The 24850-nt window shown below is 39.8% G+C and overlaps 1 protein-coding gene across 6 annotated transcripts in view; it reads right to left on the reverse strand.

Moving 5' to 3' along the window:
- LOC115576612 (VPS10 domain-containing receptor SorCS1-like) overlaps window positions 1-24850 on the reverse strand; it is a 103381-nt gene that overhangs the window by 31014 nt on the left and 47517 nt on the right. For all 6 annotated transcript variants that reach the window (XR_003982897.1, XR_003982898.1, XM_030409151.1 and 3 more), the window contains exons 6-16: window positions 23052-23170; window positions 22766-22855; window positions 20628-20807; window positions 19393-19539; window positions 17590-17692; window positions 13341-13417; window positions 10825-10916; window positions 10365-10472; window positions 6467-6584; window positions 3338-3471; window positions 391-504 (exon numbers count right to left, since the gene is read on the reverse strand). Coding sequence is in view for 4 of the 6 variants with exons in the window: in XM_030409151.1 (XP_030265011.1) it covers window positions 391-504; window positions 3338-3471; window positions 6467-6584; window positions 10365-10472; window positions 10825-10916; window positions 13341-13417; window positions 17590-17692; window positions 19393-19539; window positions 20628-20807; window positions 22766-22855; window positions 23052-23170 (1282 nt within the window). In the remaining 2 variants the exon portion in view is untranslated. The remainder of the gene's footprint in view (window positions 1-390; window positions 505-3337; window positions 3472-6466; window positions 6585-10364; window positions 10473-10824; window positions 10917-13340; window positions 13418-17589; window positions 17693-19392; window positions 19540-20627; window positions 20808-22765; window positions 22856-23051; window positions 23171-24850) is intronic.

Below are 24850 nucleotides of genomic sequence, written 5' to 3' on the forward strand. Positions count from 1 at the left end.
GTCTGGACACATTAGCAAATTTTCACCCCAACCTCGATCTTTTCCTTAACCTAACCAGGTAGTTTTTGTGCCAACTGTTTTGCCACGGTAACCATGTGACCATGAAGGCCTAATCTGGATTGTTTACAGTCATATTTCACACTGAAGAGGGTATTGAATCTTTCATTTACACTATTTTCAAAGCCTTGACATGACTCACAAGCTATTTTTCTCCTACACTAGATTGCATCAGTGGGTAATGATTGTTTTATAAAAGTGAACGTTTGATCATATAGCCCACATGTTCGTGAGCTTGTCCTTTTTGTCCCTCGGAAACTAATTAATGTACCCTGAGCTATTCATAAGAATGTGTGTGTCGATTCTGCTCTGCTCTCAGGTCTGTGCTTTTACCCAGTGCTGTTAAGGAATGTCATCCCCATGGTGCAACTCCTGGACATCGATGATGGATGGAACCAAAAGGCGGGGGTGCACTTGCCGTTCGTCCGTCTCTCATAGCCGTAATCGCTGTTATGATCCGAGTAGACACAAGCACAGCAGTTAAGTTAAGCAGTTATCCTCAGATACCAGCCCACACAGGATACAATTGACACTATTTACATTTCCATTAAAGACAACAAGATGAAAACCACACGTTTCCTGGTCCACCAAATGCCTGTGTGAGCCAGCATATTGATTTTTTTTTTTTTCATTCCTGAGGCTGTGTTTGGAAAATTTGATTAAAGATTATTTCAGGTTAGAATAACACTCCCAAAATGACTGATATTACTCACAGGAAAAAGTCAATGAAAAATTAATTAAATATTCAAAGCTGAAAAAACATAATCTGCGCTGTAGTTTAGGTTTATTGGAGTCTTATTAAAATTGTAAGACACAATTGTAAAAAAAAAAAAAAAAAACATTGTATAAACTTGATGTCGTTTTAGTATTGACTTCAAAGTAGTTACAGCAATTGCTGTGTGCCTCCTTGGCGCTTTATAAACACAGCCCACGAGCTGTTTGTCCTACAAATGAAAAGGCAGAGCAGCGTTGTGTCCCCAAAATGATAGGGACAAATTGCCCCAATTAGTACAACATGCACACAGATGCAGAAGTGTTGTGATTGTTAATGAAAGCTATTAGGCTTGGTGATTTATGATTTTGATGGTGCTTATTCCAAGAGCTGCCTCACTCAAGAGACGTGCTGATTTGGGACCAAAGTGAAAGGAAAAAAAAGCAACACTAATACTGCTGATTGTTCAAAGAACGGCAGTTGTGAGGCTGTGGGAACACATTCCGTGTGACTGTAGCTGTGATGTAGAGTCACTACAGTAGCTACAAGAGCAGCTGTGAATTTTTATTTTTCCTCCGACCACTTTGGCACATGCACGATGGCACACATTCAGGTAACCATCCAAACATACGTAAACACACGCCCACACACAAACAGACATCTACAGATACAGGTTTAGGCAGTTGAATGGGTTCCATATAGCAGCAGCAGTAGCCAGAGCTCCTCTATAATTATAATCTGGAGGTTATGCATGACATTGATGTCATATCTTTTAATCCATCACTTAAAGCCAGTTTCCTTAAACCTGGGGACATATGACAGTATGTATTCACACTATTAATAAGGATGTTTTTCAGTGCCAAATGCATTAGAAATAGCTTCCTTAAAGGATAAATTCACCCAAGAATCTAAGTTCAGTCATTATCTACCCACCGCTATGATGAAAGTTGGGTGAAGTTTTGTAGTCCACAGTACATTATTGGAGCTTTACAGCAAAACAGAACTGCAGCATTCTCCTAAACAACTGAAGTAGATGGGGACTTAACAAATACCACCTTAAAAAAAATTAATCTTAATAAAGTGGGTCCATACAGCTCATCGGATGTTATCAAAGACTCCAGAATACCCAAGGTATTGATTTAATAATACGTTATTTACACACTTGACTAATGGTTGAGCCTGTGCACCCACACTGGACAGTTTTAGCTTTGCAGCTACAGTGAAGATTTTAACTTAAAAATGGGTGTAAATCATACATTTTCCAACAGCGTGGTCTTTGGTTTTTGATGAGACTTCGATGAAGCCTTTTTTCCCCCATTTACTTGAGTTGCAATGTATTAAGTAGTCCAAATGTTTTGTATACTGTGAAACTTAACCCAATTTACCATCTGTATGAGGTTGAGTACATAATGACAGAGTGTATGTTTTTGGGTGAACTGTTCCTTTAACACTTAACTTTTGTTATTTGTTGCTCTCACATCTGGCCTCCAAAGGCACCTTTTTTGTTATTACTTTCTTCTGAGGCTTGTATTCAATACAATGAATTAGTGTTTCCACAAACAGGGTGTAACGATGATTACAGAGTGTTACCAACATGTCAGTATGCAGACCAAATACAGTCTTTACTGTGTTCTTGTACATTGTCCCGCAGTGCAACTCACAAATTAGATTGTTACCAGTGTGACAAATGGGTAAACATTCACAGTTGGAGGTAGTTCCAAACATGTGCGTATTATTGTTGCCTGTTCGAGAAACATTTATTAAAAACTACGTTGCCCAGCTGTGTAGGAAATAATTTAGCCCACTTATTTATGAGCTATTTATAAGGATTTCCAGTACAAACTCATTAGGAACCAACAGGATCAGATTTGAGTGCCACAGACAGAAGTGTGAAAAAAAATTAAATCTATATCTATATCTATATCTATATATATATCTATATATATATATATATATATATATATATATATATATATATATATATATATATATGTGATATCAAAAAACCACAAGTCTTTCAACCAGTGAGAATAGATTTATTTCAGCCTAAGAGAAACAATCAGATTAAGCGTTTGCATGGTAATTAGGCACTTATATTTTCCTATTGGATGGATTATCAAGGGTTTCCACCAATTAAGATTGGATCAGACTCTTCAGATTGAGGTGGTTACATGAAGCATTCTTGTTCTGATTATTAGTGGAATATTAAGTTCCATATTAAGGAGTTGGACATTTTGGACCTTGCTTAATTTCACGTGAAAATACAAAACAACACATTTTGCAGAATGCAGCCACCATAAGTCTTTATATAAGACTTTTAAGGCCTTGTCAACACCCACATACTTCAAACTTCATGCCCTCATTTGTAACCCTGGCTTTAGGTTCGAAATGTGTAGTCTCCACCTGCAAGCTAAAATAACCCTGATGGCATCATTAGCCAAAGAAAACATTATGTTTTCACAGCCTGTGTAAGTAAATTGACTGTGGTGGAGTTCCCCTGTAACAACAACACAGAAGGGAGTACAAATAGGACAGTATTATGGTTAAAAAAAAGAAATGTACACTCACCATTCAAAATCAGCCTCCGTGCATTCACAGGGGCCCGACGTCATGGACACAGAGTATGTCTTTCCCATAACACACCTGGATGTGGGCTTCAGCTTTCGGTAGATTCTTTTCACTCCCATGAGGCACGGCTCTCCCTGTGGGCCCGATTCCAGGAGAGAACCAAGAGGAGAGAGTTTAAAAAATTAGCTACTCTTGGAACTTGCCTTCATAAATAATTTACACGGTGCAGCCAACCGTGTGTGCCTCTCACTGTGTGTGAGAAGCACTGGTGCCTTACTTGAGCGTGTTGTGCATCCCTGTTCAGTGAATTTTTACAGGCTTGTGCTGTTTGGTGTGCTTAACTTAACAACTGTTCCCCCTTGCATGTGTCACACTGGTGAGTGTGCTGCTTGAGCTCTTTTTTTAGAGATTTTTTTTCTATTTTTTTGTGATATTGAGATGAACGAATAAGAAGCAGCTACAGTTGCAAAAAGCTGCCAGCACCCGTTCCATTTTTAGCCACGTACCAATGCGTAGGAAGTGAATATAAAATCAGGCCGGGTACAAAAAATATGATAACACCAGAATGTTTCACTACATCCTTCACTACACTGCTCCTCAGTTTTTGTGGGGTTTTTTTTTCAGCAGAACATTCTGCCTTTGTGCATTAGGTGTCAGTAGTGAGATGCTTAAAAACTCAGGCTGTATCCACAAATAGACTTCCAGCTCCTGAAAATGGCCTTAACTTTCCCAATGGACTGAAAACACAAACATTGTCCTCTGTTTTTAGGTAGTGTTTTGCAGCCGACCCGGACTTACTGCACCTATTTTAGGACAGTTAGCCCAGTAATTGGCTTGGACTCTCGTCGACTTCCATACTATAAGTTCTGATCATTAGCCTGCTCTGAGCATATGGGTGTCTAAACCAATTACAGAACTGGGCCATAAATAAAGGTGTGCTCTAACTCTCTGGCTCAGGATCAGGCCTGACCAGGTTGAGGGGTTTTTCGGGCAGGTTTAATCTATGCAGGGGGTAGGGAGGTAGGGTTGGTTCACTCAGAGCATCAGCAGGAATCTGCATAAGTGCTCTGGGACCTGAGAGACATCCGGCTTTAGTCTACTAACTGCGCAGCCAAGCTAAAAGCAGAGACGGTCAGCAATTGATTTCACATTACTGGCATTTGATCAAGTGGCCCCGCTCAAACTAACCTGCATTTCAACCAAACAGACTACAGGCTGTAGATTGAATTTTCCATGAAGTAATTGGCATCTTATTTTGTAATAATGGCCCATTAAGTCAAAACTTGAATCCTCGTTAGGGATTTTGTTTATGCAGCAGAATAGAGTTGCATCCATCGGCTCAGAGTTCTGACATAAGATACATAAGCTGCTTGGAATCACTTCCTCTATGTTACCTTGACACTGTTTTACTCTCTCTGTCTCTGTTGCATTTGAGTGTCCCAAATTCTTTGTGCACCCTGAAACATTCCCACAATATAATGCTTTTGATAGAGGTGCACATCAAAGGCTGTATCTGAAATGACTTTGGTTGTACTATATAGTGCAAACTCTTTATAGATGTAGAAATTACAGTCGTGCCAAAATTCACCTCAACTACTGAGTGTCTGATCTAGTGGAAGATGAGAATAAGTAAACAAGGGAGTCATTTCGGAGACAGCTAAAAAGTTATTTAGCATTGGGTGCAGGCTGTAGGTCCCAGAGGGGCCCCTAAACCAGAGCCTTTCTTTGGACTGTTGTTTGAAAGTCAGGCTGGGGTCAAAGTAGACACATTCTTATGTTCCTCATCCTGATCTGGATGTTCTGATACTGAGCACTGGAAGCTAAAATTCAAACAAGACTAGGTTAAAATGTAATGTTTGGCTGGACCATGTGTTGTCAAGGTGCAAACATGCGCCAATTAATTCCTGGGGGAGTCAGTGGTAGAGCTTTAATATTATTTCCTGGATTGGAAATGCTCAAAAACTGCAGAATATTCCTTTGCGAAGACAAGGTAATTTAGGAATGAGTTGAGTTGTTATTACATTCACAATTTACATTAATTGATCCCTTTTTTTTAGCCCTTTATATGTAACTCATTATTAAGACAAATTTAAATAACACATTTCCATTTAAGCTTAACTATTCCCTGTTCTGAATTTTACACATTTCATGTTTGCCTTGTCTTATTTCATAACCATGTACAATTTCATCTTTACAAATGCTTTCAGTTTGGGCATTTCCTTCACAGAGTTTTCATTAAATCAGACAATAATGTTGTATTCCTTTATGCCGCCTTCATTCATTCTCTAGCTTGCTCGACCACTGCTGCCCTGTCTCTCGCTGTCCCCCTCATTGAGGTGGGGAGTCGTGCCAAATTCAAATAGAGCTTCAATGAACGGGGACCAACAAATCCTGAACAGTATGCCTCTAAACTAAACAAACCAATGATAACAGAATGCATCATCTTCCAGCTCCATCTCATTTCTACCAGTTTGGTCACTCTTCATGTTTTCACGGTCAGTGAACCTCTGTGTGTGGGGAGGGGAGGGCCTCAGCACTGTGACCTATGTGCAGCAGCTGAGTGGGAAAAGCTCCCGGAGACGTTATAACCATTTGCACAGAAATGAGCAATAGTGAATAAGCTAACGCTTCTCTACTGTCTTGACAATCCCGTAACCGTGTTGTTCACGGACATTCACATTTTAGGGGCTGGGCCTGCTGTTTCAGTAATTACTTTCACCACTGCCTCATAACCCGTCCATGTCCATCATGGTGCACATTTGTTATTATTTTTCTTTTGTGAACCTTTTTTTTAATTGGATTTATCATGATTTCTTGTAACTTTTAATATCTTGTAACAATTTAATATTTGACTCTTATATCTATATACCCACCTATATCACAACTCTAGATAGGTTGTAACTATATAATATTTTCAGCTGAACTATCTTTTAAATTTGAAATCGAATCATGATAAAATAATAAAGATAACAAAAATGTTGATACTTTACTTGCTTTCTTGGCAATTTGCAAATATCATCCTATATTAAGGGATGAATGTAGTTCCTTCTGCATCTACATTTCTCAACCAACTTTTTTTTAGGATGTGTGATAAAACTGCCTTTATTTCTGTGCTGGCATGGAGCGTACCTGGTTGTGTAGGTGCCACGTCTGATAATCCGCCTCCGTACACCTCCTGTTGAAGATGGACCTGAAGTCTATTTTTACCAGCTGCCACTCCGAGCGATGACTGACGTGGCCGAATATCCTGGAAAATAGCCAAGCATGTTGTTCGTTACAGACAAAACAGGGTGCAGATAACGATCAGCAGAACTGGTGTGAAAGCATTCAGCTGATGATATTCCGAGTTTTCTTCACTGTCAACACATTCCATGAGAGGACCAAAAGCAATGATACATTGAGTCTTATTCTTCTCTGCAAAACACCTCTATTGTTAAACCATTAGAAATACACTGGTGAATCACACTGTTGCACTGAGTGACATGTTCCTTTATTACTATGAACACAGGCATTGTAGTTACAACATAGAATGCATGCAGCATACCTTTCACACATCATATGGGTACTGAACCCTACAAGTGCATTATTTACTCCTGTTTGGTTCACATTTGCCACAAACTACAGTGTCCAGCTGTTTCAGGAGATTATAAATAGTGGCACAGCTGGCACCAGACAGTAACTACAATTTGCTTATCTTCTTCTTTCTCATTACATGATCACTGTAGTGAAGGGTTTTGTTGGTTGTATGTTTAAAACGTTGTAATAGACCAGAGATTAAAGCAATCCCCAAGTATGAATTTGTGAGGTTTAATCTTTTAATTTGACTTGATTTATTCAGTTTTATTGTAAGAGCTAGTGCAGGTCTACTTTAATACAAAATAAATTGTTGTAATACTCCCTGTTTCGATAACGTATTAGGTATTACATATATATTACATTATTACGTTATAGTTATCAATATATATTTATCATTAAAGTGTGCAATGTAAAATCTGGTTATGGTTGTACTATATGCTCCCAATAGCCCCTAATTTTCAATGGAGAGAGACGAGGGATGGGCTGTCAGTCTGCACACAAATGTCAGTGTAGTTGCCCGTCCTGTCGAGCTAGCTAGTGCTAGCAAAGTGATTTACAAACTATTATTACTGTCTGCTGCAATCGGTTCAACTGATGATACACAGATGATGTTGTTGAAAACCTCAGCGTATTTCATCTGAAAGCCAGATGAATATCCACATTTTTTAAAAGGTCAAAAACAAAACAGAATCCAAGGTTATAAGACTAACCAGATAATGTGGATGAAGGTTCTCAGTGATCCAGGGCATGGTAATTCTATGTGTTGTATCGTTTGCACAGATGGTGTGAAAGAGGAGTATAATAATCCATCTGTATCAAACTGGAAAGATGTCTTTGAACAGACCTACATCACCCACCTACAATGCAGTACCCTCCCCAGACAGCTTTACATTCATTCACACCTCGGTTCACTTAGCCCTAACATCCCACATGAAGGCCTGTTTCAGTGGCCCTATCAACAGAGCTCACACGTGTCCTTAAGGACTCTGTAAGGACACTCTCACACAAAGTTTAAAAGCCTGCAACTCCCTCCAGTTAGTTAGAACCGAAGAAGCCTCTTGGGTGAGAGGTGAAACGTTTAAAAAAAAAACTCAAACAAGTTCAGGCAAGTCCAGTTGCCTACAACATAGCACTTGGAGCTAACCAGATAAATATTCCATCTCAAACGAAATTGAACAGATGTGTTTCTATGCAGTGACTCCCCTCACCATTCATACCGCAACATATTTATCACAATCAATCTGTCAATGAGCTCTGGGGGCACCCGACCATGACAGGCACTTACTGTTAAAATGAGTACAAATTGATAAAATAAATAAATAAATAAATGAATAAATAAATAAGTAAGTAAGTAAGTAAAAAAAAAAATGGTGTATGATGGTCTTATGAAAACTAATGGTGTGTCTGCCAGCTGAGAGGCTTTGTGCTCAGGAACTTATTCTCAATGCAAACCTTCGAGTATTGTCCTTGCAGTGTCCCTTTCCCATCCAAAATCTTTTCTTTTTGTCGAGACTATTGCTTTGCACTTTCCTATTCTCTCTCTCCTTCTCTGTCTCTCCAGCTGTGCTCTATCTCTGTCCTGTAGAGTCGACAACAGAGCCGACTGTCAGTCTGTCATTCATGGCAGGTGTCATGAAACATTGATGAAGTGGCTGTGGAAACCCTTTGGTAACATGTGCCAAATACCTAAATCTCTGCTGCAATAAGGGAATAGTGCAGTGTCATAGCATATGTACGCACTCCAGCTCTGGGCTATTCTAATAAGAGATGTGAAAGAACACAGAAGGAATCTTCATAAATCAGGTTTCTGAAGACACACTAATTCATACAGTGCACTTTCACAATTTTAAATGCTGCTCAAACATTTTTTTTTTAAATAAAGCTTCTGGTCTGTTTTCTCAGGAATTCTTTTTTTTTTTCATTATTTTGATCATTTTCCTTCATGTTCTTCAAATGGACAGTCACGCTGTCGCTCGCCGCTCAAGCATTGATCTCCTGTGATCATAATCTGGAGACAGACAGTTTTGATGTTGGGTAGACCTTGAGAGAAATCTTTCTTATTCATGAAAAGGAAAACAGACAGTCAGGAATGCTGAATCGAGGAGGCTTGCATATAGATGCAACCAGCACTGACTTGGGTTAAAGCAGAAGAGACTAGTGTGTGTGTGTGTATATATATACACACACGGACACACACACACATGCACAAAAACCTTTCTTAAGCCACTTGGAGGTAAAAATATATAGGTTTTAATTTATTTCGCCTGGAGACTTACCGTGACCCTAATTATAACCACTACCTGACTAATCCTAAATATAATACACAAACCTCTCTGCACTCACAACCTCAATATCCTGTGTGTTTAAGGAATTGAGGGCAGGTGCAGTATTGATAGGTTAGGGTGTCCGAATGACTGATAAGTACAGTTTGTGGCTGTGGCTCAGGGGTAGAGCCAGCTCCTTGGTCAATGGTTCGATTTCCCTGGTCTGCATGTCCAAGTGTCCTTGGGCATACTGAACCCCAAAAACTGCTCCTGATGTGCTGGTCAGCACCTTGCATGGCAGCCACCACCATCAGTGTATGTATAAATTACTGTAAGGCACTTTGGACAAAAGGCATCTGCCAAATGTAAATATACAGTTTGAAGGTAAAAGTACGTTGAGTTTCAGTTAAAGACACTTTTGTACATTTTTATCAGACTACTGTCAGAGACTGAGACACAGAATTTGTCCAAAATGTGTGTTCTAAATGTTACAGCTATTTACATTTTCTTCATTAAAGTTTACAGCTTCACAACATTTCATTTTGTATCGAATCTATTTCTTCGTATCAATGACAATATATATATATTTTACTGTGCAACATTTAATAGTGTTTTTATAAAACCACTAATAACTAGCAACTATACATGACTTTGTGTCACTTTACAAATATTTGGACTGCAGTTTGTTGCCCTTGTGTATGTTGTTGAATGGCTTTTGACTCAGAACAATAGTTTGCTTGCCATAATTACACGCATCATAATATTACAAACTCTATTGTAAATATTTGAGATTAAATTAACACCTTACCCTGAGGATTACCTTCTAACTCAAACCTGAATGTAATAGGGAATTACGCCCAATAATGTACAAGAAAGAACACTAGAACACTCAATAGATAATAGCCAGTACAAATTCATCGCTCATAGATTGCTGATGATAGATCCCTACCTCAATCTAAATGTAGGGTTAGGGTTAGGGTTAAATTTACCTAACCTTCACTACTGACTCAAATTTAGCTATTTTCTTAAATGTTTCTTACACTAGATATCCCAAATTAACTGGTCTGGAGTGTGAAATGTTTCCCTGAAAAAAGTCTAAATCATACCCATACACATACATACACACATAAAAGGGTTATTTTTTGTTTTGTTGCTTTAATTAAAGTTTTGACGAATCTGTCACTTACGTCATGATGAGCGTCTCCTCCCCAGGCTCTCCCAGCACCCCGTCCACAAACAGAGGAGAGCTGGTGAAGCTGTACTTGTTCCACTGCCGTCCTTCATCAAAGCTCAACCTGGGAACACAAACAGCTGTGGCACAACGCATCGTTGCTCACCCTTCGCCCCAACTATATGCGAAAGTAAATGACCCAGACAATTGTCTGACAACTTTATTTCATATTTGGCACGGGGCTGAGTCACTGATCAGTAGATACCACACTCATTATGGCTTCACAGAATGGTGAAATGGAATGACAATTGTCAAAGCAGAATTCTCCATGGCTGGTGGGTTTTCTGCACAGAACAATATCGTCCCTCGGTTCCAAGACAAACTAATTTACCTTTGTTTGACTAACTTAAGACTTGCTTCCTCCGATGGGAATTAGTCATGCTGTGACAAACGGTGTCTCTGTCATAACGACTCACCACAGGTGCCGGATGGGAAGCGGCGTGTGTCTTATTGCGACTAAGGCACCTCCTTGGTCGAGATACAGCACTGCGTACTCCTCATTGAAGATCTGCAGGGACACAAAAAAACAGAGTGCTCCCTCTGCAGCGGCTTGTTACCCGTTTGCATGTCCAACACACCCACGCTGTCTCAATCAAGTGAGCAAAGTAATATTACACCACGCACACACACGCACACACACACACACACAGCATACAATGTGGATACGCTTGTAATGATTATTTTTCATTGCGGTGTTTAATCAAAAACAGGCCCCATAAATTGAAATCATCAGGATCAAGTGAGGTAAGGCCCACCCATCAGCACTGAATGCAGGGACTCAAATAACCCTTAAGATTACATTTGATGATGGATCTTAAAAGAACACTGGCTAGTGTTTGCAGATTAAAAGCCTATATGATAAAATCACAGAGTGAGCGAGTGAGGAGGAGGAGGGGGAGGAGGAAGAGGAGGAGGAGGATATTTTCCATGAGAGGATAGAAGGTCAGTCAAACCCATGCTGCTCCATATGGCATGCTGTGATTAGACTGGGCACTTCATTGGAAACATTAATTACCAGGTGTGAGTCTGTGATATTCATAATATGACATATATATGCTGCTGCCAACAGCTGTCACTTCAAAAGTCAGTATTTTTGCATTATCCGTGTAAAGATTTTGTCAGTTACTGACACATGCTGCTGACAAGCTAGTGGCCAGCATTATTAGCCACTGCTTCATCCAGTTTGTGATTTGGGAACTCCCCACTTTAGTCTGATTACTTGCCATCACCACATTTATCAAAGAGAAACAGCTAACGCTTAACTGTTAAAAGCTACCACCATGTGAGCTATGAAGAGTGGCAAAACATTAGCTTTTTTAGGACAGAGATTCTGCAATAATGCTGAAACAAAGGCTTGCTTCTACACTGTGTTTTCAGACTGAACAAAGCAGCTCCGGCATAAAGCTGCACCAGTGTGTCATTTTGTCAGTCTGTCAGCATTGCAGAACCAAATGAGGCATCGCAATACACTTCATAACTTTGAGATAATGTGTTTCCACTGGTTTACTGTAACTGGTTTACACCTGTTAATCTAAACAGTTATCCGCTGGCAGTTTATAAAAATATGGATGCTATTCTAATTTTTCTAAATACTGTAGCAAAGGGTTGCACCTATACTTATGGAGATATAAATAGTAATATGAAGCTCCTCAGTCTGAACCAAGATGGCAAACTTGTATTGTGCTTTCAGATCCAGCAAATGCAGACACTCTTTTCTGTTTTTGTACATTTCACAATAAAAGCCCTACAATATAAATTTCAAAACTGTTTGTCAGTGGCGGATTTAACTTTTAGATTAAATTAGATTAAATAAAACAAAAAAAAAAAACATTTTACTAATAAACCCCTAAATAAAAAAGCTTACAATATCAACATTTATGGATAACATTTTTCAGCAGTTAGGTTATGTAGTATCAGTATCATAGTTTACCCTCATTATTTCTGCTCAATAGATACAAATAAATACCTATTTCAATTGTTTTGCAGGGGCCGTGGTTGTACCATCTGCAAGGCTACAGCTGGACCTTTCTTGGAAGAGGGAGACTGGATGAGATTGGCCAAGAATATTTTTTTCTCCGACATAATGCATAGTTACTTTATTATTTAAAGCAACAACATGTAACATTCTAGAGAAAGATAGCTGATTGTTGCATCTCATCCCGAAATTGTTTCAAACATAGTGTTTTTTTTATTTTCCAACTGTCATTTATCAAAGATGTACTTAAGGAGCAAGAATATGGTTGAGTTTGCTGAGAACGTTTGGCTTTTAATAGAAAATTCAAATTCTGCCTATATAGAAATTAATGGGATACCTTACTGATTTTAGCATCTAATCTGAAAATCTGTAGTGAAAGAAGACATTAATACTAGATGTAGGCATATGTATTCAACAAATAAGAAAGAAGAATTAGATTTTTTTATACTCTGACCCAACCTTCGTGCCTATTCATACATTTCTGTGCACTGGTCACCATGAAGTTGAATAAACAGAACAATTACGCCAAAACCCTGCAGAGACTCTTCACATAGTTTTGCATCACATGAGTATTTCGGTACAACATTTTTACCAGTCAGTGTGGCAAAGTGGCTTGCAAGATTAACTAATTAAGTGCATAATCAAAGCCTTGGACAGCCATGGCCCAATTAAAACCCTGCTGGTATCAATGTGTTCAGTCAGTCAGTAGCGCACCACTGAAGTTGACAGTGTGTCTCCTAACATCACCGGCCCCCTTTAAAGTCTCTCAACGGCTTTCATGGGATATATCCACCCAGAACTTGAAGTTAGCTATTTATAATCTTATGAAATATGACAAAACTTGCAGCTGCAGTGGTATTACAGTTTCCATATTTCCCAAATAAAGTGAGGTTGAGTTTCAGTTTCAGTCTGAACTTTCACAGTACTACATTAAAAAAAAAAAAAGGGTCCCCTCACCTGTCGCCATGTGTTCCTGCATCCGAGGTGATAAACACGCTGACAATTGCTGGTGGTCAGCTCCGAGCCAATGGAGCCTTGAAAGACAGACACCATTCACAGAAGAGACACACGACAAGCTTCAGTAAGTAGTTTGGAAATGGGGGAACTGCATAATGCAGACACAGGAAATGAAGTCTATTTGTAATCAAATAAGAACCCAAATTCTATAAAGATCCTTTAGACCAGCAATAGGGATACAGAAGGGGGCTAGAGCCTGCAGCTGCAGACTGGGGAAGTAATTATAGCACTCCATGAAATCTACTGTTACTGTAGATCTCTTAGGAGTGTGGGCAAATGTTGCAGTGCGACATTTACCCACACCCCTAAATTAACCAATAAATCCAGATTACTGTATTCATCTTTCAGCAGTTCTGGCCATATTAAGACAAGCTTTCCTGATGCCAGGCGTGTGCAGACTGTTGTAATTGCTTTAATTTAGCCTGTAATTGGTGCCAGGTGGTTAAACACAAGGCTGTAAAGTACTGTGAGCATTTCGGAGCTATGGTTATCCCCTTGTCGAAACACTCCTTGAGAAAGGATTGCTTACAGTCCCTGTAGTGTAACCTAACATTTTTGCTGACCTCCACCGGTTGATGTTCTCATCTTGCTGCAGTGATGCAGACATGTGCTGTGTGTATACACGTACCACTCAGCTAAGACGCAACAGTAATGCTGGGTTTGGTTAAAGCCCAACAAACCTTCCACCAGGTGACATCAGTCAAACATTGCTCTGCAGATTTGTGTTAAAGTGGTCTATAATGAGAGACTCAACCTAACAGCTTGAGCCCGAAGAGCCCTTTAACAAAGACAAAAACATTGTACAGCTCTGTCAGAAGGTTGCTCCAGCTTCTTCGTCCCTGACTGTCTACCCTTAGCAAATATAATATATCTCCTTGCCAAATTTCATTGAGTGGTAGCTTCATACAAACTCATATTTTCTTGCACTTCATGGCTCTGTGTCTTTTATCCAACCTAAATTGAGAGCAATTTGTCTGAATTACTCATGGGAGGCTTCAGCACTTGCAGCAAAGGCAATGGAGAGGGACAAAGAAGGAGACATGAATGAGGGAGTTGGGTAAAAAAAAAAAAAAAGTCTCGGTTTCACTTTCATGATGGCAGAGCTGATGATTCTTTCTTCACCAAACACTGTTTGTGTTCCAGTGGCTATTCCCATTGTTATGTCACAGTAACATTTTACCAAGTTAAAAGTTGAAATGTTCATCCCATTCTTCCATTATCTACATCTGCTTATTCTGTGCAGAGTGGCAGCTGCAACTGTCAAGTCCATCCACTTATTACATAGAAAAACTGCTTACAGCTGCTTACATTAGGTTAGAAATGCAGTCTATGAGAGGGCAGACACACACAAACATAAACACCCACAATCTCAGTTTGTGAAAATGTTGAGTCCTCAATCCACCAAAATTGCCTATCTGTGTTGTGCATGAACGCTCTGAAAGGGCACGTTCATTAAACATGCACATATTCTTGGACGGTGAACTGAAAGCAACTAATGAACGTGAACGGGCTTCGCAAGAGTGAACGCTTATAAGTACAATCAGGCAAGATAAAATGGAAGGGGGTGATGTTTCATATTGAGTATTCTATGCATCATAGCTCAACTTGTATGCAATTCATTACATATCAACAGCTGTTTTGGCTTTCAATGAGGGAAATTGATGATGTCCAGATAGATTTATCATCATGGATGTATATCATTTCATACAAATGTCCAAAAAGACACTGCAGTCCAGAGAGAGAGTTAAGATGGGCCGCTACTGTCTTCCAGCAACAACTATCGACACGATATCTCACGTGACTTTTCTGGCTTTTGATTTGTTTTTAGTGAGGCTCCTTTTTCGCTTATGACAAAACAACAAATTATCCGTGCATTTAAATGGAACTAAGCTTTAGGAGCGTTCCACCTTAACTGTCCTCCATGTTACGTCACATTCTGAGATCGATACTTCTCAGCTGGCAGGATGGCGGCTAGCAGAACAAGCAACTGCTAACGTGAGTTGTTCAAAAACCTTCTTTTTAGTAAACTCTGCGTACACAAACAATGTTTCAGACACCAATGCTTTTTGTGCGAGCTTGGCCTTCTCCAGACACCTGAGGCGTGTGCCGATGTGTTATTGACAGTGCCGGTCCATGCGGGAGTAAATATCACTGAGGTGTGAATTCACCTGGGGGGCTGCTGAAGTCATATTCCTCCATTTCTTTGTTTTCTCCCCACTGAGTCAATGAGACTGCATGCTTTCTCCCCTGTGATCTCAGGGAACACAATGCTCTGAGGGCTGAACCGTGAGGATTATGTAGTTTCTAGTGTGTTGGCTTTCTGCTCTGTCATTTGGCCCTTTTCAAAGGTGAGGTGACACATGCATGTTGTACTAATACTTGACAGGGACAAAACATGAAACAGTGGAGCAAAAATCAACAGTCAAAACAATGAATAGAAGAGCACGGTTTTGGGAGTTGCATTGCCATATTGGAATCATCACTTAACTGAAACCAAGATTTTAAACTAACTGAAAGAGGCACATTTCTTTGGGCTTTGTCTTTCGTGGTCTTCGTCTCTTCAAGTTAGCATAACACTATGTAATGGAAAAAAGAAACCCCAGAAACAGGAGATGTGCTTCTCAATTTTGAATGCCAATAAGAAATAAACAAGTACAAAAAAGTCTCAGACAGGTGTTTCATTTCTCCTTTGTTGCCTTGTGCCGAATGAAATTTAAACACATCATGCAATACAGAATTCATTTCACCATCTCAATCGGATGCATTCTCTTAAACCAACAAGTGTTAACTTTCACATGTCTGATTAAACCATGGTTGAGGTTAAAACTAGCTTAAATTAAGAAATATCAAATACAAAACTTTTTAAACTTTTTATTTTAAAACCTATATTCAATTCAATTGTGTTGCACAAAAACTTTGAAATTCAATTTAAACTGTGCTCCAGTATTAACTTTAAATTACACTGGAGGAGGTTTCATTTTTGAAATGGCTTTTGAAATCGCACCAACAAGTGTTCATTTTTAAACTTGTTTAAATAATAACAAAGCAAAACCAATATAAACCAATTAAACATACAACACAAAAGATATATCGTTGGCAGGTACATGGAAGAGGAAAGGTTGTGTTAGGGGGTTTTCTTATCATTTTGCAACACTGGGTGGATATTTGGATTGCAAGTAAACTGGGATTTTTATTTATTTATTAAACTGAACTCAACTGGGGATAGCTGTTAGGGTATTTATTATAAATAAACTGAAGAATTTATTGAAATCCTATGAGATAAAATCTGTTTTACTTCTACCGACTCCTTTTGGACACTGTTACTTTTGCTAGGTTTGTTTTTATTTTGTTGTTTTAATTGTTGGTTTGAACTAAAGTCATTCATTCATTCAATAATGGTTTAAATTTTAATCCGAATGGCACTTTTATTAGGACTAAATGCAAATTAAAATTAAAGTATGCATCAAATGCATCAAATTATACTCTCACATAAATACCATCCACCTAAATATGCCTGATTTTTATCGTCAAGTACATGCATTATTCCCTGAGAAATAAAGAAAATGTTGAGAAACACAACCCTAAATAAGTTAATGGGGTCTATTCTGGGCTGACAGACATCCTCCATCCATGTTTCATTGAAATCTGTTCAATAGTGTTTGTGTATTCCTGCTGACAAACCAACCTACCAACGGAGAGCTCCGCCCGTCTGTTTATACTTACTAGTATAAACTAGTTGTATACTTACAAGCTAATTGATTTGATCATTTATCATATGTACATACATCAATACATGTTAGTTTACTAAACAGAACAGAACATGTGACTCTTTTTAATCCAGTAGCTTTAACAATTATTTAGGAAAGAACTGTTAGGAGGAGGCAGAGGTAACATTTCAGTTCAGAATGGTCATGACATAAAGGATGCTAACTGGGGCAAGAAAACCCCTCACAATTCCAAGAAGAAACAGTGCTACAGACATTTCAGAAACTGGCAGAGGTTTCAGTCCACAAGACAGAAAACACATGGAGTAGAACTATTTTCTAATTACCAAAAAAAAAAAAAAAAATCTCCAAGAGTTTCAAAAGAACTTTGTTTTTTGTTTTTTTCATGACAACTCCTCTGAACTCCAAGAAGAAAGAGAAAAGAGAAACAACATGTCACTCAGTGCAGATTCCCTCTCACCCACCTGATGCGACAATGATCCCCGGCGCTGACTCCCTGCTGGCTATGTTTCCAGATGTGTAGGGATTTGCAGACACATGAAGATGGAGATGTAACGAACAGTATGGCTGCAGAAGAGAAATCACAAACTCAATTATCACAACTTTCAAACTGAGCCAACACCAAAAATCCTTGAAAAGAATCTCCTGAATAAAGTGACTGGATGCATATCCCTCCTGCGGAATGACTGACACCGGGCCCCAAAAATTAGGTTTAAAAAAACATTTTAAATCATTAACCCATCCTAATTAATGTAATATACAATATAACATACAAATAACTGTCTCTTTGTCTTTACTTGTTTTTTGGCAAAAAGTAAACATCCATATTGTTAGGAGTCTTTTGTTCAGTCATACTAAGTAACTCTACCTTTTATGTTTTTTTTTTATATGTGATGTACTGATACCTATTGTTTTTATTTTGTATTTGTTTGTTCACAGTTATGACAATATTTTAAACCTAATTTTTCCATTTAATAATACTACAATACAGATTCCATTTAGACTGTAAAAGATGGCCTTTAGCACATTTCCTATAGAGCATATTAGTCTCGCATCAAGTAATGTTATATTTGCACAGTTCACTGACAGTAAACATACTATAAGTATTGTCTACAACAGACAAGTAAGGTGCAAAGGTAGAGTGATGTAAAGCTTTCAATGGGTCCATTGGGTCTTGGAGATGTGGTTAGAGAAGCTGTGCAGGGTTCGCAGTGGTGATGGGGCCCAATGTGATATGTTTTCATGGCGGCGCTCCCGCTCCCAACTCACAAGTTTTATCACAAACACCATTTCCCCATCGGCGGCTCCCACCATTAATTTTGATTGGGATAACCTTTACCGACACAGTTCTCATTATGATCCAGCAAAATGCCGGTGGTGCAGGCCATGTTGTGACAGGCTATTTAGAGGTTAATCAAAACCTCAGACGTTTCCTGACAAATGACTGTATACTATGGGCAGAGGAGATGGGAGACGTATCTGCATTGCTAAGTGGTTCATCAAATTATTTTCGATGTAAAGCAATATTAAGAGAAGATCTGCTCATGTTCCATGCAGACAATGTGCAGTATGCAGTAGTGTTTATAATGACATATTCATATTGTACAATATTATGTTTATATGTTTATACAAGTCTATTATATTTCTTAACTTCTTATTATATTGTTTACTGTTCACTAATATAATTATTGTTTTTTTGTAATATTACGGTCCTTTGGCTGCTGTGGCAAAGAAATGTCACTGTTTGCGTGACAATGAAGGAATTCGGATTCCGATTCTGATCCTGACACAATCAATCACATCTACGCTGTCATTGTACTTTTTCAATAAAGCACACATCTCGAGGAGGGTGACCGACGTGGGTGCACTTCATCGATGAGCACCACATGCTGCTAGTTTCCTCACTTTTACTTCACAACTTTGGCTTTTGACAGTAAACTCGACACGACTGGACCATAAGAAGCACTCAACTTACAGAGGCTTTCTGGAAGACAGACAGAAAAAAGAAGCGTCGGCTTCTGTCTGACACCTCGTTCTGTCTGTGTTTCTTAAATGGGAGGTCAGCTTATTGGACTGAATCAAAACGGCTGACCTTTCAGCTCAGCAGCCTCAGAGCACTCAGCTTTGACGGGCGCTACTCTTTCCGAGCTTGGCCTCTCTTGGCTGCAAAGATCAGTCAACCTCTGTCAAGGCCTCTCTTTGATGGAAGTGCACACATATAAAAACACATATGACTGTGGCTCGTTTGCAGATATGCAGACACTCACTAGTTCACAGTGGATACTGTTGGCCCTCAGGTCTTTGCCCGGGGCCTGCAGTAGCCTCCAGTCTCTGCCTCTGTTGTAGGTGATGTACGTCTTCACTTGGTTGTCCGTTTTTCTGTTGGCTAGAAACATCCCCTTTATTCCCGCCACCTGGGAAATTAGAAAGAGAGCAACTCACAGCTCCTAATGAAAACAGAAGCACACTTCACATGTCTTTAGGATTTTAGGCAGTTCCATATCTTCAAGTCACATTGCAGAAAATGAATCAATGCACTGCAAAGCAAATCAAATACCCTTGGGCACGCACACTTACCTCTTCTGTATTCCCAACAAAACCAGACACAGCTACACACACTGAGTGGGAAATGATCGACTGGCAGGGGACTTCTGAGTAATCAATGTGTGTCTTAAATGAATCTGACTCCTTGTTCGAGGCCCCCAGGAATATCTCAGGCATACTGAATTGAGCCAGTGACAGCCACATAAGACAATGAAACGCCTCTTATTAGTAATTGACAGATACCTCAATCCTGTTTGAAGGGGAGATTTAGTATATCCTTTGTCTTGGGTGGCGACCTCAATCAAGACAGTAAATTTGATTCTATCAGCGAGGCCACAGCAAGACATGAACAGCATCATCAGCAGCCTCATTATCTTATTCATAGATATATGTCTATTCTACGTTTGGGGTTCATATGTGTCTAAAAATCATGCCTGCATTCCCGAGCCTCAACAATAGCCTTTGACACACTTTTTGCTTCCTTTTTGGATTAGGTGCATTTTGTGAAGTAATCTGCTATTATTCATCCAAGAAAGAAATAATCTCTGCCTCCCAAAAATCTATATCCCTCGCACAATCCCCTTTGTCGATGTCAGCACATGGAAGCTGCTTCGTATTCACATGATGTGATCTGAAGACTGTAGGCCTACACCAGCAGAGTTCCTTTACAAAATGACTAAACAAGTATATTTCAGCATCTCTCCCTTCCAGCTCTAAAATATTGATCAGTGTTTATTGTACACTTTCAGGCTGGGCACTCATCAGGCAGGCCTTTATGTGATGCTGCTTTTATAAAATGAATGCTGCAGACTCAGGGGGAGGTAGGCCTTGTTGGGGGATGGGCCTCATGCGCAGCGTACAAATCTCAAACTAAAGAAGAGAGGAGAGCACTTTCAGCTCCGCATGATACATGAAGAACAGATTTGATATAATTCCTGCCAGGTCGATGTTTGTTTACCTCGTAGAGATCGACCATAACGTTGCCCTCTGGGCCCATACTGCTGACCACATTCTCCAGAGCCAGGGTGTAGTAGACCCCCGATGTGTCCGACACGTACAGGTTGTAGGTTTCATTCTGGTTCCACTCCTGCACAGCTGCAACCACACGGTTTTCATCCGTACTGATCACATGCAAGTTCTGGCAGAGAGGCAAATATCAAAGATACATCATGTCAGGTTACCAGTGTTTTGCGATGCTTTTTAATATAAATTATATTCTATAATATATGAATTTATATTTCTAATAATAATCTTTTATCCATTGTTTTGATTTTGCTATTGCTTTGTGTGATTATATTTAACCTTACTTTTGTGCTGTGGTGTAATGTGTAGTGTCACAACATTTTGTCAAAAAAGTTTCTCGCCAAACATGCAATACACTCATCTTTCAAAACAGAACAAAGGAAGTTTGCAGAGTAATGTGTTCAGTGGGCGTGGCATAGTGGGAGGGCAAGACCTCTGCTCAGCTGCCAGCTCTGGAGGAGAGTCAGGTGCAGAGCCAGACATTCTGGAGGACTAAACACCAGAGCAGAAGTAAACACCCAGGTTCTGCTCTGATCCAGGGCCGTTTACTGACAAGAGGAGAGCTCAGAGGTTACTTTTTAACTTCTGGGACTATAGTGGCTTTATCATCACTCCTGTTTATCAACTTGACTGCAGCAGCAATCCATGGAAGTGACCTCCATTGTCGGGTGTTCTCAAATAATTATAAAATGACACAGAGGTCAAACTGACCTTTAAACAGCTACTATGCTGATAAAGTCTATCTGATGTGACTCATTCGAAATGTTAATGGATAATGTAATGTTTTTGGGGTTTTTTTGGGGATGATGTAATGTTTAATTAAGGGACCACTCCAAGCCAACTCACCCAAAATCCGGAGCTTTTCTCAGTTCATGTCATGAAATACTTTTCAGTTTTGAATTTTAGAAGTTTGGCCCTTTGAGCCAAATTTCAGCATTTTTGTGATTCGTTGTATGTGTATTCTCGGCCTCACCAATCGATAATCGTTCACTGGAAAAAATGTCCTGAACATCCAAGAGACCCTAAGGAATTTTGGCAACATTCATTAATTTAAATAGCTATTGTCAAATGGTAAGAGCAATCACAAAATCATTAAATCACAAAGAAGGGCCAAACTTCAAAAACTCATAACTAAAAAAGTATGTGGCACAAAGCCATGGATAGGTGGAACAATAGAAGATTCAACACGATTTTTTTCAAGAAACTCTATGACATGAACTTTAATTCCATAGTGTATTGTATTTTTCACTATAGCATTCATTGTTATTTAGAATACAAGGCAAAACCTTCTCTTGAATATGCTCTTTGAATACACATCCTAAAAAAAAAAAGAAAGTCCCAACATCTAAATTAATTGACTAATTTGACAAGTGTTGAATTTACATCTCTTAAGTCTCATTGAGAGTCGTGAAAACTTTTCCCCTGTATACTGTTCATTCACCCCTGCTGGGTTTAATCATATTCAATAATCAGTCTCACTTCTCTTCTGTATTCACTTATTTGAACTAAGAGGATACTACAATCATTTACACTATGCCAGGCCTATTGGGCAGAGATTATGCTGCTGAGGCCATGCTGTTTGGTTGTGTGCTTCATCTACCTCTGACTGTGCCAATAACACCTTGCAGTGAGCCGACAGCAACTGAAGCGCCTAGGGCTTGATTGAATAAAACATGTTTAATTGTCAATGGGGACGTGACAGGCGAGGCCATGAGCCCACGGAGCAGCGCAGAATAACAATTCTGGAAACACTGTTAGGGGTTACTTTCGGCCTTGATTTGCCCATAAATAACAAAGAGAGTGTCATGCAGAGCCAGCAATGAACTTCTGCTTTAATGCAACTTTAGTCCACATACCAAACAGTGCTGGAAGCATACTCTGTGTAATTGAATGCAGATCAGTTTGACGAATCGCTGCAATACCAGCTAAATTTGAAATTTGTCTTATTGTTGTTGTTGACACATGATAAGTTACGGACTCTTGCTAAGGGTCAATTTAGTTTTTGTTAATCCTTAAGAGCTCATGAGTATCTGTTCATGTCCATTTAAATAAATTCAACAATATACTTGTCACCTTAGGCAGAGTGTACTTGGGCAGCTTCATGGGTGTGAAGACATCTCTTTTAGCAGACACGTAGTAGATTGGCCTCCCTGCCGTTGACACCTTAAGGTGACGAAACCGTTAGTGAAAACATTTTGGAGTCACATAAAAAAACAGATAAAGCATTTTTCACCACTACAGGGAGAAATAAAACTGCACTAATAGCACCTTTCTAAGAATGACCTTGAACAATTCCTTCAAAATCGCCACACTTTCTGTGTCTGATGCTTTTCAGTGAGAAAACTGGACAATTACCTACCTGGACAAAAACATACTCATCTTGCACCACCAGAGAATTGGGGTCAATGTAGCCGGGGAATGGTTTGCCCTTGTTGGCATCTGTGCAGTTCTGCAGCTTGCAGGTGACATACAGCGCCTCTGCTCCCACAAACACACACACACAAAGACACACACATACCAGCACGTCAGGCCATGGCATCAGTGATGGTATTAGCCAATGAAGAGAGGCAGCCTTCAACCAGGCCACACAGCCTCTTTTGGCCTCCTACATTACTCGTGTCAGTAAAGTGGTCCCAGTAAGGGAAGAGCTGTGCGGAGAGGAAGACAGATGACCAGCAAGGCGAATTGCTTTCTTTACCTTCTATTGCAGCGCTGGGAGAGAGCCTGTCTCCACGTGTTAGCCAGTGCCAAAATGTGTCAGCTTCCACCATATGCATCTGATCAATAGTAATAGTCATCTGACACGACTGATCTTTGCTATGTGTACTTGTATGATTGGCTTTTCTCTATTGTGTTGGCCTCAAAGAGAGCGCTCTGACAGAAAGGTGGCATTGACGCGTCTTTTGAAACCTAAGGCTAGGCTCAGACTACAGACGTTTCAAAGGCGTACCTATTCTGATATCGTGTCATTACGAGAATCAATACAGATGTTCTTCTCTCTCAACCAGAGCAAGATCAAATTAAAAATATTGGCACAGCACACACTCACGTGGAAGCTGACTTAACAAAAGTGCAACAGCTTGCGACAGTTATGTATATACTTTTCAGTAAGAAAGCAGAAAGCAGGAGAAACAAGTCAGGGAGGCGTGATATAAATCTATATCCCACTCAGATAGAAGATGTCAAACAGTCATATGCTAGCTAACGTTAGCCTCAAGGGCTGGAATGTTCTTATAGATATCATATTTTTTGGCAAGACTGTTTCAGGTTGTCTCTCTCATTTTCTACTGTGGTCCTGCGTGGAAGGTACCGATGTGATCATCCAGATATCAAACATCAGGTCAGCCTGATGAGTCCTTGAGCAGTTTGGGAGAGTTAAGACTAGATCCTTAAACCCCATACACATTGCCAGATAATCTGAGCTATACAAGGCCTTTGTACGGGGGCTCACGCTGTTCCAGACTAACTACTGGGGCACCTACTGAATATTCCTTAGGCCCACTCTTCCTGTTAAGATTCATGTTTTTAAAACTCCATTCCCTCCCAGGCTGGACAAACTGGATGCATGTGCAGCGCTGCAGCGTGGCATTACCTCTCACTTTTCATTTCAGCATCCATGTCAACAGGTCAGACTGTTCACGCCGGATGCATAGGACATGCTTCTCACGCACGTGTCGAACGTGGCTGCTGTGTGACATGATCTAGAGATTCAGAGACTCGCCGGCACATGCAGGGTTCTCAGCAAAAGTTATTCTTGTTCCCCTCCAGGTTTCTCACTCTTTCAGCAGGGTAAAGGAAAATCACGTGATCATATTTATCGATCATTATCAAAGACAATGGCGGGCAATCTAGCAGCAGCTGCCACACAGCCTAATGTGAAGACAAAAAAAATGTGAGTGAGCAGCAGCAGCTCAGTAACACAGCCGCCACACAGCACACAGGCATCCAGTGTGTCCAGCCTGTTAGATAGATAGATGTGCTACAACCTATCTATCTATATATCTATCTATTTATCTATAGGCAACATCACTCCCTCATGTCCAATCTCATTGAGCATCTGTCGGACATGTCGAACAAGTCCAATCCATGGAGGTCCCACCCCCCAACAAACAGGACCCGAAGGTCCCACTGCAAACGTCCCTGTGCTGTGCCTGACAC

The sequence above is a fragment of the Sparus aurata genome, chromosome 24 (genome assembly GCF_900880675.1).
Source record: "Sparus aurata chromosome 24, fSpaAur1.1, whole genome shotgun sequence".
Classification (NCBI taxonomy): domain Eukaryota; kingdom Metazoa; phylum Chordata; class Actinopteri; order Spariformes; family Sparidae; genus Sparus; species Sparus aurata.